The sequence below is a fragment of the Equus asinus genome, chromosome 22, assembly GCF_041296235.1.
Source record: "Equus asinus isolate D_3611 breed Donkey chromosome 22, EquAss-T2T_v2, whole genome shotgun sequence".
Taxonomy (NCBI): Eukaryota; Metazoa; Chordata; class Mammalia; order Perissodactyla; family Equidae; genus Equus; species Equus asinus.
In genome coordinates this window covers 20,175,537-20,189,772 of record NC_091811.1, presented here as the reverse complement: position 1 = coordinate 20,189,772, position 14,236 = coordinate 20,175,537, and the positions used below count along the sequence as shown (strand labels likewise).

The following is a 14,236-nucleotide window of genomic DNA, read 5'->3' as shown; positions in this document are numbered from 1 at the left end:
TAATACTGACCATCTCCAGTCTTAAAGATCTCAAGGAAAGAAGTCCTTTGCTCAATCATTTAACAATCCTCAGTAATTTCTTGCATTTATCTAACTTTTATTTTCATCATTCTACCTAAATTCTATTACTTTGTACTGAGCAAAGAAGAATGGCTGGCCCATCCTCTACATGCTTAGACTCTGAGTTCCTCAAGCGCTGAGTCCGTTTTACTCATCTGTACATCCCAAGAACCCAGCCCGGTGCCTGGAACGTGGGAAACACTGAATAGTCACGGAAAGAATCAATGTCCACAGAGGTAAAGACACCAACATCTTCCCATGACTACCTCGGTTTTAAAAGTCGTCAGTCTAGGTTGCCACCTACGAGGAGTCATAAGAGGCAGCAGCTGGAGGCTGTGGCCTTACCCCGTTCCCTCCCGTTAACAGAGCTGACCATCCCGCGCTCAAGATTCCACCACGCTGTCCAGAGAACGTATGTGATATGAAATTATTCTGGAACCAGAGCGCTGTAGCATGTCAATACTAGGTATTAGTAATACAACTGACAATTAACTGTTACTTTTTGTGAGTAAATTATCCAAATATAGTAACAACTAAATTGCTAGAAACAAAGAAGGCAAAAATATACAAGTAATATACACACATATAACTATATCTAACCAAGTCTGAAAGCAAGTATAAACTATTTGGGGTTATTGTTATTATTATTTATTCTTTTTTATCCTGATCACTGACAGAGTTGATCACAGGTTGACTATACTGAACACCATGTCTCTACTTGCTAGTCCTAAGTGCTGTAAGGCACTTACACTGTCTCTGCTCTACACTGGACTGACTAACCACCACTAAACAGTGAGAAGAGAATTCATCCCTTGTGCTAAATTCTAAGTGCCACGACCGGGGAATCTGCTTTTCAAAGATGCAGCCCTAGCACCTCCTAGAACCTAGCAGGCAATTCAGTAGGAACTGGGTGAATGAATGGGTAGAGTGAATAAACTGAAGAACTCAGGGCCTAAGACAGAGAGGACAAGACAATTTGTAAACGACCGCTGTTGGTGGAAACAGACGAGATCCAGCTGTTCCCTGTCCTCCTGTCTCCCTGGACTAATATGATCAGAGCTGATGTGATTCTCTTTCCTTCCACTACTCCAGGTCCAAGACAAACAGGAAAAAAGGCAAAGAAATGCACTCTAAAGATTTCAAGCAAGTTCTGAGAGAATAATGACATTCTGAGAGGCGACAGCCTACCTGAGCTAATAAGGGTCTGGCTGGGAGCAGGTGTAGCTGTCCGTGTCAGGTTCATGCCCACATTCTGCTGACCAGACCCATCTGCTTCCGCCTTCTTGGCCGCTGCACTTTCTGCTTCTGTCTGGCTGCCCTGACTCACAGTCACTGTTTGGGCTGCAGGCAAGGGCTGCACCACTCCTGTGCCCTTCCTGGGACAGCTCCCACCACCACCCATTCCTGAGGAAGGTAACTGCCCCAAGCCCCCAGGTGCCTGGCCACCTCCACCTGGACCCATGGGCCCTGGGATGCTATTACCACTGCCTCCACCAGCCTGACTAAGGTTGAGGGACTGGCCTGAGGCCCCAGAGGAAGCCTGCGCCACAGCTAGGGCCTGGCTAGAGGCCTGGGACAGGCTAGAGACAGGGGAGGCTCCAGGAGGAATGGCCTTCTGAGTAGAGCCTTGCATTTGGGGTCCTTGGGCTGAGGCCTGTTGGTTCCTCACTGCCAAGTTCTGCACCTGAAAGATAAGAAGATGGATTGAGAAACAGGGAACAGGAGGCACTGAGGTCAAAGAATTCTGTGACTGATTCAGAAGCAGTGAAGATGGCTACAGATATTCCACAGCCTACCTCAACTCGTACCTCCACCTTTACAATTATATATATTAAAGGCCTTCCAATCACCCAGAGAGGAACTCTTGAATCGTATTTGGTTTTTTAACCTCCTCATTCACTATCAAATCTATCATCAAGTTTGGCCATTTATTTCTTCAAAATGTCTCAGATTTTCCCTTTCCTCTCCATTCATTCATTCAACAAATACCTACTATGCCTCAGGTACCACACTGGATACTGGGAATGCAGGGAGGACAGACACAGGCCCTGCTCCTAATGAATACTTTCTACAAGGGAAGAAAGACAAGAGAATCACCAATAATCATTATCATACTATGCAGAGATACGCACAAAGCGCCACAGGAGCAGAGAGGAGGAGGAAGATTCATTCAGACTAGAGAGATTAGAGGAGACTTGCTAAAACAGGTGACGTTTCATCTGAGACCCAACAGGTAATGGTGAAGGCAGGAGTTTGAAGACATAGGTAAGAACATTTGCAAGACCACTGAGCCAACAAATAGCATAGCATTTTTGGAAATTATAAATATTTCATTATATTTGGGGTGCATTAGAGGGAATGGCAAGAAATGAAGCCAGGAAGGTAGGCTGAGGCTAGGGAGGTAGCAAAGTGCCAGATTTTGAAGGGCCTGGTATGTTAAAACAAGCAGAGTCTGGACTTTATCTGTCTTCTTCATGGTTATATTCCCAGCACCTAGCACAGTGCCTGACACATGGTAAATTACTCCAAAATATGATCAGAGAGAAACACTGAGGAGCACTTCACTGATTATAGGAAGTCACTGATGAATATTCATCAGAATAAACAGGATCAAATCTATAGTTGAAACCATTCTTTTAAACATTGTAGACATAAGTATAAATCAGTACAACCACTTTGGAAAACAGTTTGGCATCATATCCTGAGGCTGAACATTCACACACCCTCTAACCCAGGAATTCCACAAAAGAAACTCTTGCTGTGCACAACAGGAGGCACGTGTTCACAGAATGTTCATAGCAGCGCTATTCACAGTAACAAATGCCTAGAAACAATCCAAATGGCCTTTATCAGAAGAGAAGATGAATGAACTGCACTAGATTCACACAATGGAATACTACACAGAAATCAAAATTAATAAAGTATAATGACATACAGTAATACGGGTGGATCTTGACAATAAGCTATTAAGAAAGCATTTCCAGAAAGATTACATACAGCACAAGTACCTTATAAATTTAAATACAAATAAAACAGACATACACATAAAATGAAACAGTGTCTGGGATTTGCTTCTAAACAATCCACAGGGGCAGGGAAGGGGCCTGGATAGGCTGGCCAAATATTGATAAATGCTGAAACTGGATAGAAAGTACACAGGGATTCATATTTTTTTCTATTTTTGTATATGTTTGAAATTTTCTAAAATAAAAAGTACTTTTTAGAAATATATGTAAATGCAATAAAACTATATAAAAAGGGACACAAGGGAAGGATGAACCTAGGAATCAGAATGATCATCACCATGGGCAGGGACAGGCAGTGGATGGAACTGAGGATTGCTTATTACATTATTAAAACTTACTGAGTAAATAAATAAAAGCGGGCCACGAAGGGACAGTGATGAGAGGACGTCATAAGCCAAGGATTATATTTATCAAATTCTGTATACCATAGGTACAGTTAAAAATATTGTTAGTAACAACATATATTTTCTTATTAAAAAAAACTTATTCTGATAGTAATGTGGAAGAGGATTAGAAGTGGATAGGATAAAGCCAAGAGACCAGTTAGAAAACTAGTACAGTAATTCAGGTGAAAAATAAAAAGAACCTGAATTCAGGCAACAGCAGTAAAGAAGAAGAAATGATAGGTTTTGAGAGAGATTTACAAGAATCATCAGGATTGAGTGCCGGGACACTTAATATTATCTGGTAATTACAGTTTTTTTCTAATCACCTTCCTTTCCATAATGGCTATTTAAAATTTTCCTACCCTCCCTGTACCTCAGAACTGCTTCCTTTTTCCCCTCTCACTCTTCACCCCTGCAGAGACAATAAAACCATTATATGACATGATACTCCATCACTTCCATCACCAAATCTACACACTCAGCTGCTAAGCACCCATCACTTCTCCCTTCTATGCTTCCTCCTATCAAAGGGCAACCCTTCACTATGCTCAGGATCCCATCCCCTCCACCTTCTCAAGAAGCTTGTATTATCAATTCTTTCCTGTCTCTTCAACCTCTCCTCTATCGGTCCCCTCCCATCACCATGGTCTGAAGCCCACCTTCATCTTGCTTTCCTGTTACTGCTGAACTCTTACTATTTGTTGACATTCACTGCATCTATTCCCACTTGTCAAGCATACTCTTTTGGCTTCAACTCCCGCAACTCCACTGAAACAGCTCTCCATGCATCTTAGTAAATCCATCTTTCTTGCCCTCTCTACTGCATTTGACAGAGGACCCCTGCCACTTCTTGTAACATTCCGTTCCCTTGTCTTCATGACATCACAGAATCCAGATTTTCTTGTCTCTGTGTCACTCTTCCCTACTCCCCTTTGCCAGCCCATCACCCTCTACTTGACCTTCAACTGCTTGTAGTCTGCTCTATTTTCTAAGGGCTCGCCCTACCCTCAGGGCTCCATCTTAAAGGCTCCTCTCTTCTCAATCCATACCATCTCCCTAAGCAATGTCAAACACTCCCTCGACTTCAACATCATCTCTATGTCTACTACTCTCCAATGTTTATCTCCAACTCAGACCTCTCCTCTGAGCTCAAGCACCACATATATAAAACTGCCAACCCAATACCTCCTTGCGGATGGCTCACAAACCCTTTTAAGTCAGCGTGTCCAAAAGTGACCTTCGCCCTAAATCCACTTCCCCAACATTCTTCATCTCATGAATAGCACTACCAGCCACTTCACTGCAGTGTCAGATCTCATCTCTGCCATCTCCCTCAACTCCCCCATCCACTGAATCAGTTCTCCTTTTTCAATGACTGTCTAAGTTTTCCCCAAATCTATTCATTTCTGTCCATCTCCATTGCTATCGCCTAATCCAAACACCATCTTTCCCCTAAACAATTATAACGCTGTCGTTCTCCCTATAGTCACACCCACACAATTTCCATTTATTCTCGGGAGGAGCCAACACAGTCTTTAAGAAAAAAAAAAAATCACTTCAAATCTCTCCATGTCACTTGCATGTTTGCAATCCCTCTATAGCTTCCCACTGCCCTTTGCATAAACCCCAAAATCCTAAACACAGTCTCCAAGGCCCTGCAAGATGAGGTTTCTCCTCCCTCTCCAGCACCATCTCCATCCCCATTTGCCAAACTGCAGGAACACAGGTCTTCTTTCAATTCCTCAACTATATAAGGCTCCTTCCCTTCTCGGGGTCTCTGCACTTAAGGTTCTCCTGCTTTCACCACTCCTTCCATGTCTTCACTCGACTAACTTCTACAGGCCTCAATTTAACTGTCACCTCCTCAGGGAGGCCTTTTTGACATCTACCCCCATCCCAAGGCTAAATTAAGTTCCTTTCTATGTTTTCAGAACACTCTATACCTTCTAATGAAGCAATTATTAAACCATTGGATTACCTGTTGAATGTCCAGTGCTTCAATGATTTATCGTCTCTGTCAGTCTAGTGATCATGCCTGTCTTGGGCATTCCAGGCTAAGGAATGTCTGATGCGTAACAATAGCTAACACTCGCAAACACTCCTATAACCAGGCGCTGTTCAAGCACTTCACATATCAACTTATTCAGTCCTCACAACACACCCTGAGGTAAGTATTTTATAATAGCTATTTTATAGATGAAGAAACTATGGCAAAAATAATGTCAGGTCATTCACCTAGGTCACCAAGTAAGTCGTGGAGTTGGAATCTGACCCAAACGTCAGATTCACATTTTCAACCACTACTCTGTCCCTCCACATATTGACACTCAACTATGGAGGAATAACTAGATGGATAAATGAAAGAATTGGATCTGGAAGCAGTCTCGACCTCATGCTCTGATTCCACTGCTGTCACCATAGTCTAAAACAAAAGTCTTCCCTTATAACTCTATGACCCAAGAAGTTCTTAGCAGGTTCCCTAATTACTTTCTTCTCCAGGCACCTGATCCTACATGATTCTTTCTAAAGTACTTTCCTTGTCCTATTAATCCGCTGATCAACAGGCAGCAAAGACCTCTGCTACCTATTAAGTTACTTGGCTTTCGGAATTCTCCCGAACAATGCCCTTTCTACCATCAGGCCTGTTGTCTCCACTTTATCCACTCATCACCAACTCATATTCACATTTATGAATTATGCCTTTACACATGCTGTTCTCTCTCCAGTTTTCTTCTTACTCCAAATCAAATCCTACTCATCCTTCAAGAGTATCCCAAAAGGGATCTCAAGAGGGATCCCTTCAAGAGGATCCCAAGCATCCCAAAAGTCACCGAAAGTAATGCAGCCAACTCATCTCTAAACTCAGATGTCACTCAAAGTTAGTATCATTTACTTCTGCACTTTTTTGTTCTCTAAGCTCTTTGAAGATCTGACTCATTTCTTTTCAATTCCCCAAAGTTTCAAGCATATATCTGTGCACAGAAATAGAAAGAGCTCAATATTTACTTGCTAAAAGATAACCTAAAAGACTGAAATAAGTATTATGAGGTCCCAGTTGCATCCCATCTGTAAGAAACTAAAAAATTTAGGCTCAAAATAAATGTATCTTTTGGGGTAAGGCATGGGAAGCAATGGTGAGGAAGGCTACACTGAGAAGACAGTGAGCAGAAAGAGACAGCTGGAGAGCTACAGAACTCATAAAGAGAAGGAATCGGCATTCTTCCAGCAACTCAGCCAGGTCAGCTTCACATCTATCTACAAGTAGAATTCCCTCAACCATCTCTTATTTTCCAGAGGCGGTACTGCAAGGAGAGAGAATTAAGACTTCCTGAATAAAACTGAGCCAGGGAAGGATAAAAGAATGGTAAGAAAATCTACCCTCTATTAAGAATAAGGCTTCCCAAATTCACAGGGCTGTCTTCAGTCAAATCTACTTTCCTTCCTAACTCAAGAGTTGTAAGGGATTCAAGTTCTAAAGAAATTAAGAAAAGTGGGGGGAAAAGAAAGAATTCTGCAAAGTGGTAATGGGCTAGAAGGGTGTGCCCTGGTCCATGGTAGTTCCCTTCATCCTCCCCAGTGCCCATCCACACACAGGTCAAGTGGTTGCCACTGACCTGATCTGCATCTGTATGAACTCCGGGAGACTGAGCAGATGGCACCTCCTGCTGGACTGCAGCCACTGCCCCGTTAGGCATCAGGATGAGCTGGGAGGCTAGAGGCACATTCCGGCCCAGGGTCCGGTTTACCTGCAATAGGTTTCCCAGCTGTGGCTGGCAAGGAGAGGAGGAAGAGGAAGAGCAGAGGAAAGAGAACAAGAGGAAAAGAAGAAAGACAGAAGAAATGGAAGGGAAGGACCACAAGACAAAATAAACAGAAGATACGAAACAGCTAAGCCCTGTGCCCCTTTCCACACCAACCCCGGAGACCCTTATTCTCCGTATGTGATGAATCATCCAGAAGAAAACCTGGAGTGTGTACAAAACCATAGATTGATAACAAAGAGTCAAACATCAAAGAAGCTGAGACAATGAGGGTTTTAGAACAAGTATTTATGTACAGTAAGTAGACAGGCTAAGAGATAACTTAGAACTTGTGTACTTGAGCCACAGGGTTAAAGATCAGACTACACCTGACGCTAATTTAGTCAAATGTTAAGGCGAACATCCTCTGACTTAGGATTCTCAATGTAATGTGCAGCTACCTGTGCATAAGTATCACTTCTAGAGGTAAACAAGGCAAAGGAAGTAGATCAGTTTGTCTTAAAACATCTGGGCAACCATAGTTAAATAAAATAGCTTTCACTCAAGTCCCTGCCAGGGACAGAACAATTATGCCCCTGGGACAATGGTGGTTGCGTCTGTGGCTTACCCGTAGATACATCTGGGCCTGGGACTGGTTGAGGGGTGGGGAGGTGGTGTTCCCCAGTAGCACAGATTGGGTCAAAGTGGTAGCACTGGGAGAGCTCACACTCTGGGATCGGCTGATGAGCTGCGCGGCCGACGTGGTGGCCAGATTGATCTGTGTGGTATAGAAAGGAACCAGGACTAAGGATTGGGGAGAGGTAAACGGAAATGCACACGACTGAGAAATTCAGAGTGACACAGTCAAGAACAGAATATTCACTTTCAAAGGGTTAGGAGGAAATGAAAAATGCCTTCCTATTCATAACTATCATCCTGGCTACTATGGGGTATTACCAAAGTAAAAACACTAGTCCCTAAGAACTAGCCTAACAGTTGAGAAGGCAAAGGAAGGAAATGGAACAGATTTTACTTCTCACTGAAGGGCCCAGAGATTATTCCCTTTCCTTTGTCATCTCTTCTTCTCCAGGATTTTCTTCCTCCTTTCTTAGACCTCCTCATTAAGACCCCAAATAGATTCGAGTTGTTTATTTTCCCCTTTACTAATATTCTCTACGTAAAAGCAGTAAACACCATTGATGGCTCAATAAACACTCTTCAAATCAGCTGCATAAAGTAGTTTAACCCAGAGACAAAGACCCAGGGGGAGAAGCCTCTCAGTGGGGAGAAGCAGTACTCACTGAGGCCTGGGTGGTGGTAGTCTGCTGCTGTGCGGTGCTGGTGTTTGGAGAGCTGGCCTGCCGACTGGCAGCAATTGTGGCCTGTTAGAGAGGAAAGGAAACAAGGAAGAGCAGAAACAACAAAGGAAAAGGCTCTGAATCTTCCAGTAATAAATCACAGGCACAAAACATAATAGAGATCTCAGGTAAGAACCAAGAGACTCGCTATGGAATACGGAAAAGTATACTCACTATCCCAACAACCCTCACATGACCACATATGCCAACCCACTAATTCCCACAGAACCCTCCTGGGCAGGCAGGCAACCTGTCCTGCTCCTCCTGCTTTCTTTTAGGTGGAAGAACCTGGGCTCAGGTCACACCATGCGTTGCTGATAAGTCTAGCCCAGAGGTGTCCAATACAAATACAACGCGAGCGACCTACATAATTTTCTACTGTGCACACTTTTTTTTTAAAGTGAAAAGAAACAGGAAAAGTAAACTTTAATATTTTATTTAAGCCAATATATCTCATTTCAACATGTAACCAATATAAACAAACTACTGAGATATTTTACATTTTTTTTCACATTAAGTCTTTGAAATCCAAAATCTTATTGCATCTCTCAATTTGGACTACCCATATTTTGAGACCTATTTTTTTTCTAAAGATTGGCACCTGAGCTAACATCTGTTGCCAATCTTTTTTTTTTTCTTCTTCTTCTTCTTCTTCCCACCAAAGCCCCCCAGTACATAGTTATATACTCTAACTGTAGGTCTTTCTGGTTGTGCTATGTGGGACACCGCCTCAACATGGCGTGATGAGCAGTGCCATGTCTGCCCTCAGGATCCGAACCAGTGAAACCCTGGGCCACCGAAGTGGAGTGCACAAACTTAACCACTCGGCCATGGGGCTGTCCCCTGGAGTGGCCCCTGGACTAGCCATATTTTAACCCCTCAATAGCTACATGTGGCTAATGGCTACCAGCTTGAACAATGCAGGTCGAGAACATAGCCATTCTACCTGTAAAAGGTAGTTCTCCCATAGTTCTTATCGCAATCCCAGAAGCTAAGATCTATCCACCCTTCTACAGGAGGACAGGAGGCAGAGGAGACCGTTTCCAGCCTTGCTTAGGGAGGACACAGTATGCCCCTACCCACCTGTAGTGCCTATCCCCTCCCTCTAGGGCCAGCTGGCTGCTGACCTCTCACCTGCTGGACGGCAGCCAGGCTATGCAGCTGGGCATTGCTGAGCTGCTGCTGAAGCATGAACTGGTGGAAATACTGAGCCGCATTAGGCTGACGCTGCAGCGCCTGCAGGGCCTAGGAGGAGAAAGAGAGGATCAACTCACTTAGAATGAATCACTCCTAACTCCTATTCTATGCAAATCACTGTGATCCTGTGAAGGGACACACTGGGAAGAAGAGAAACAAAAGAAGACAGGAGTCTGGTTAAATCATCAACACCTGATTTGTCCATTTTTATATTAGAACCAGTAAGTTCACAGTCCTCAAAAAGTGGAGAAGCAATTAACTCTGCTATGCTCTATTCTTGTATATAAAGAAAAGTAAAGCAGTGTGATCACATGAACTCTTCTTCCCCAAAACGGAATCTGGAAATACATGGTATAGCAAAGAAAAGAAACGGGATGAGACAGGTCAAAAATAAATAGATGTCGACTAATGTAAAGAGAAGAAAACAAAAGACCACACTCTAGCAATACAAAAAAGGCGACAGGGTCCTAAGAGGTTGAAAACGATGAAAAATACAGTAAACAGTGACTTATGAAAGAGTCTATCAGGTAAAATTTTCAAATAACTGGCATTTTCAAATATCTACAGTACAATGCTAACAGATGTTTATAAAGATGATACTGGTAATTCAGCTTTAGTGTAAACTTCAGAATATTACTTTACTGTTATTCTTTAAAAATTAGAACTATTCTTATGATGTACATAGTTATTCCAGTAACCCAAATATTTTAAGGCCCCATTCCCAAGCAGACTTTTAAAAACACGGAATTTGCTATTTGTCTAAAAATAAAACTCTAAAGTGTTTCATACTTCAATTACTGAGGATGATTTACAAGAAAGACCAAAGATTAAAAACCTGACAATCCATGATGAGAAATGGTTACTTAGAATCTAGCCACATGAACTGAATGGTATAAAAAAACCTTAGTTTAAAGACTGAATCTCATTCTCTGCCTGCTTGCTTAAACTGTTGTAAACGAAGATTCTCAGAGCTGGAAGGGACCTTAGTCATCACTCAATCCAACTCCCCCAGTTTGCTGGAGAGGAACTAAGGGCGACTATCTTCCAGCATCTTTGCCTACCCCGGGCCAATACTCACAGATCACAGCCCCTCAGAGCTGAGCCTCACCTGCACTGCTTGTCGTTCATACAGTGACATCTGAGCTATCTGGGGCCGAGAGCTGCCCCCAGAGCTGGAACTCCCATTGGTGGAGCTAGAGTTCTGCTCACTCTCAGTCTCCATGATAGTGGTCCAGGGTCCCCAAGGCTGGTGCTCTGACTCAAGACCTAGATGGAAGTAGCAAAGGATTAAAATTTACACCTGATCTCAAACTATTATTTCCTGCTATTATTCAAGTTATCTAAGAATCCTCCTCTTCTTCCATAAGCCATGATTTCTCAGGTTTTATAACTACCAAAGCTGCAATACATTCCTACAAGCATATCTTCCCCACACTATCTTTTGAAGCTATGCAGTGTCTCAAAAGAAACAATCTTTACATATTCCCTCATGGCTGTCACTAAATATAAAAGGGGCAGAATATAAGACAGCTCCTCATAATACTAAGGCCACCTTATATTCCCAGAATACTTTTTAACAATTTAAAATATTCCCCATTAAAACTTACTGTTATCTCATTTTTATCTGCATCTGCAACATCATTATCAGCCATCATCTTAACAATGGTCAGAATTTACTGAGAAGCCACTAGATGCCTCCTTTCACCGGGCTGGGCTCTTCACCTCCATTATCTCTCAGAGTGCTTTTAAGGGAAATATTGCTATCCCCACTTTACAATTGTGGAAATGAGGTTTTCTAAGGTTAAAGAAGTCGTCCCAGTAAGTATCAAGTCAGTACACTAGCATGTTTCTTCTTCAAACCAAAAAAATAAACCTGTGGGTAAGGTAGTGTCACTCAGTTTTGAGTACTCATTGTCCTCATTTTATGGAGGAGGGGCTGAAGATACACCTATGTTGAATGCATCATGGAAAGTCTTAAAACTAGGAGGTAGAGAGCTAAGCCTACAGTTCATGTAGCCCAAATAGTGGCCTGGTTCCAGCTCAGGCTGCTAATAACAACTCCTTAGGCATGTCACTTTCCCTTCTTACACCTCAGTTTCCTCACTTGCAAAGAAAACTTCACAACTGAATGTAACGTAACATTTTAATAAACGATTCCCAGGTATTAAGCATGTTAAATACACAGCAATGGAAATCTTCAAGAAAAGAAAGATTCAACTTTTTAGTGCACTAAAGTGGTCAGAATTTACCCTCTAGGGGCAACACTAAAATTTGCAAAAAGACATGAAAACATTGCTAAGAACCAAGCAAGGAGACAGGAGATGAGAAGCAAGAAGAAACATACCGCCAAAGCAGCAGCAAATGACAATAAGGTTTTTCGGTTTATTCTTACTTTTTTTCTCTTTTGTTACACCTAGACACTACATTCTCTACTTTTGAAGCACGAGGCCACTAGAAATATCAGGTCAGCAAAGCACTATTTGGTTTAAATGTAAACATCAAGCCAGAATTCCTGCTCAGGGCCATCAACAGTTTTATTAGGGTCAATTTATCTTAATGATTGCATTCAAAACAAAGTAAATAAAACCAAACCACTTGGCCTTAGAAATAGAGTTGGGGAGCTTTCTTATTATTCCATTTCCAGTAGAATCTGATCGCATCATCATCATCCCCCAAGAACTCTACCCATCTCTCCAGTTTCATGGAGGAATAGTAAAATCACTGAGAACATGGATATAGCCCAAGCAGTCCACAGGACGGATCGTATCAGCATCAACTCTAGTCTATCTTCTCCCCACATCTTTTGCCAAAATATCAAAGCACTGAACAGATACAGACCCATGAATCCTCATTATCAGCATGTGAAGAAAAAAAGTGGGTAACGATTAGAGGCAGCACAGCACAGTCGCACAGATCTCTGGACTTAGCTCACTGGACTCAAAAGACATGAGACCCCTTTACTACCTGGAGGGAACTTTAATTCCTACATTCATAGGTGAAAATGCTAATAAACTGTATGACCCCTCAGCTCCCCAAAGACTTATTAACATTTTTTTTTCAGATTGTGAAATGGAAATAGAGATGGAAAGGGAGCAGCTTAAAGTCTTTACTAGAATCGGGAGAAATTGTCATCCACACGAGGGTTCCTAGATCCCAAGCACATATATCTATTCATTTGTGATCAATGTTGGGACAGTAAAATTAAGCACAGAAAATGAAGACAACAAAAAGTTTAGGAGGCACAGTGAATTTAAATTTTCAGAATTAAACTAGAAGAGAAAGAGTGAGAAACTGATCCACAGAAGTCCCCAAACAGCTAAACCCCAGTCATCCTGAAAGGTAGTATTTGGGTGTGTGTGGGCTGGGCTGGGAGGAGCACAGAGCTAGAAAGGGATATTGAAGTGGACCTGGTACCGGGCCTACTGAGCCAAGAGTTGGAGGAAACCAGTTTTCCTACGCATAAAACTCTGTCTTGTAGAAAGGATGGGGCAAGGGAAGGGAGGCGGGAGAAGGGGCTGTGCCAAAGAAATGGAAGTAATTTGGCGACTAGGGATAGTAGACGACCAGGGGTCCTTGCTGTATATAGAACCTTGATGAAAACGAGGTTCCAAAGAGGAATCAAACACACCGGGGCAAGGGGGCAGAGAGAGCGGTGCCAGGAGAGAGCTGACCCAAGACAGCAGGGAACTGTGCTCACTGATAGCGGGGAGACAGGCAGGAGAGAGACAGACAGAAGTCAAGGAATCGGAGGCTGAAGAGCCCAGCGGACCATAAAAAGCAGGGAGATAACTAGACAGCATGCTTGGATGGGAGAACCAAAGTCAGAGAAGGAGAAATGAATGAGAAAACGAGCAGTCAGCAGCAAGGAGGGTGCCGGACGGCCAGCACGAAGCACAGCGAGCGGACTTGGACAGCAGAGCCGAGGGACCGCAGAGCGCAGCGCTGGAGGTGGGCAGGGAGGGAACTGGGGGAGGTACCTGGGGCGTTACACAGCCCAAGGTGGCTGGAGAAACATCCCCGCGCAGCCAAGCCCCCGAGCTCCTGCCCTCCCCAGCCCGCCGTCGCCCGGTTACCTTCGCGCCCGGCTCTGCACCCAAGCGCTCCCGGGGGGCGTCCACTTCATGTGCCGGGCTCCCCGCTCGCCAGGCTGGGCGGGGGGCTCGCTCGGCCTCCGCGGCGGGCTCCCCTCGCCTCCTCCCCTTCCTGGAGGGGCGGGGGCGCCGAGGGCGGGGTGGGAGGCGCCCGGCGCGGCCGCGGCTCCCCGCCCCTCCCGCCGCTCCGGCTGCGGGCCCGGCCGCGGCTCTGCCAGGCCTCCGGGGCTCGCGGCGGGCCTGTCACTTCCTGCCGGGCCGAGAGGGTGGGGGCGGCAGGCCGGGGGCTGCGGGCCGGGCTGGAGGAGGGGGCTGGCTGGGAGGTGCTTCCGGGGCAGCCGGACCCCTCCCCCAGCCCTCCCCCTCCCCGCGCGCCCT

General features: G+C 44.2%; 1 protein-coding gene across 3 annotated transcripts in view; it reads right to left on the bottom strand.

The window, feature by feature from the left end:
• Positions 1-14,236, bottom strand: part of PHC1 (polyhomeotic homolog 1) — a 21,848-nt gene extending 7,612 nt beyond the window's left edge. The window contains exons 1-7 of one of the 3 annotated variants that reach the window (XM_044755638.2): positions 13,841-14,236; positions 10,876-11,033; positions 9,705-9,815; positions 8,514-8,594; positions 7,841-7,990; positions 7,087-7,218; positions 1,249-1,744 (exon numbers count right to left, since the gene is read on the bottom strand). In XM_044755638.2, coding sequence (XP_044611573.2) covers positions 1,249-1,744; positions 7,087-7,218; positions 7,841-7,990; positions 8,514-8,594; positions 9,705-9,815; positions 10,876-10,989 — 1,084 coding nt within the window. In that variant the 5' untranslated portion in view covers positions 10,990-11,033; positions 13,841-14,236. Of the gene's footprint in view, positions 1-1,248; positions 1,745-7,086; positions 7,243-7,840; positions 7,991-8,513; positions 8,595-9,704; positions 9,816-10,875; positions 11,034-13,840 lie in introns of all 3 variants that reach the window. The other 2 variants (XM_014850959.3, XM_044755639.2) reach the window with 2 other exon arrangements.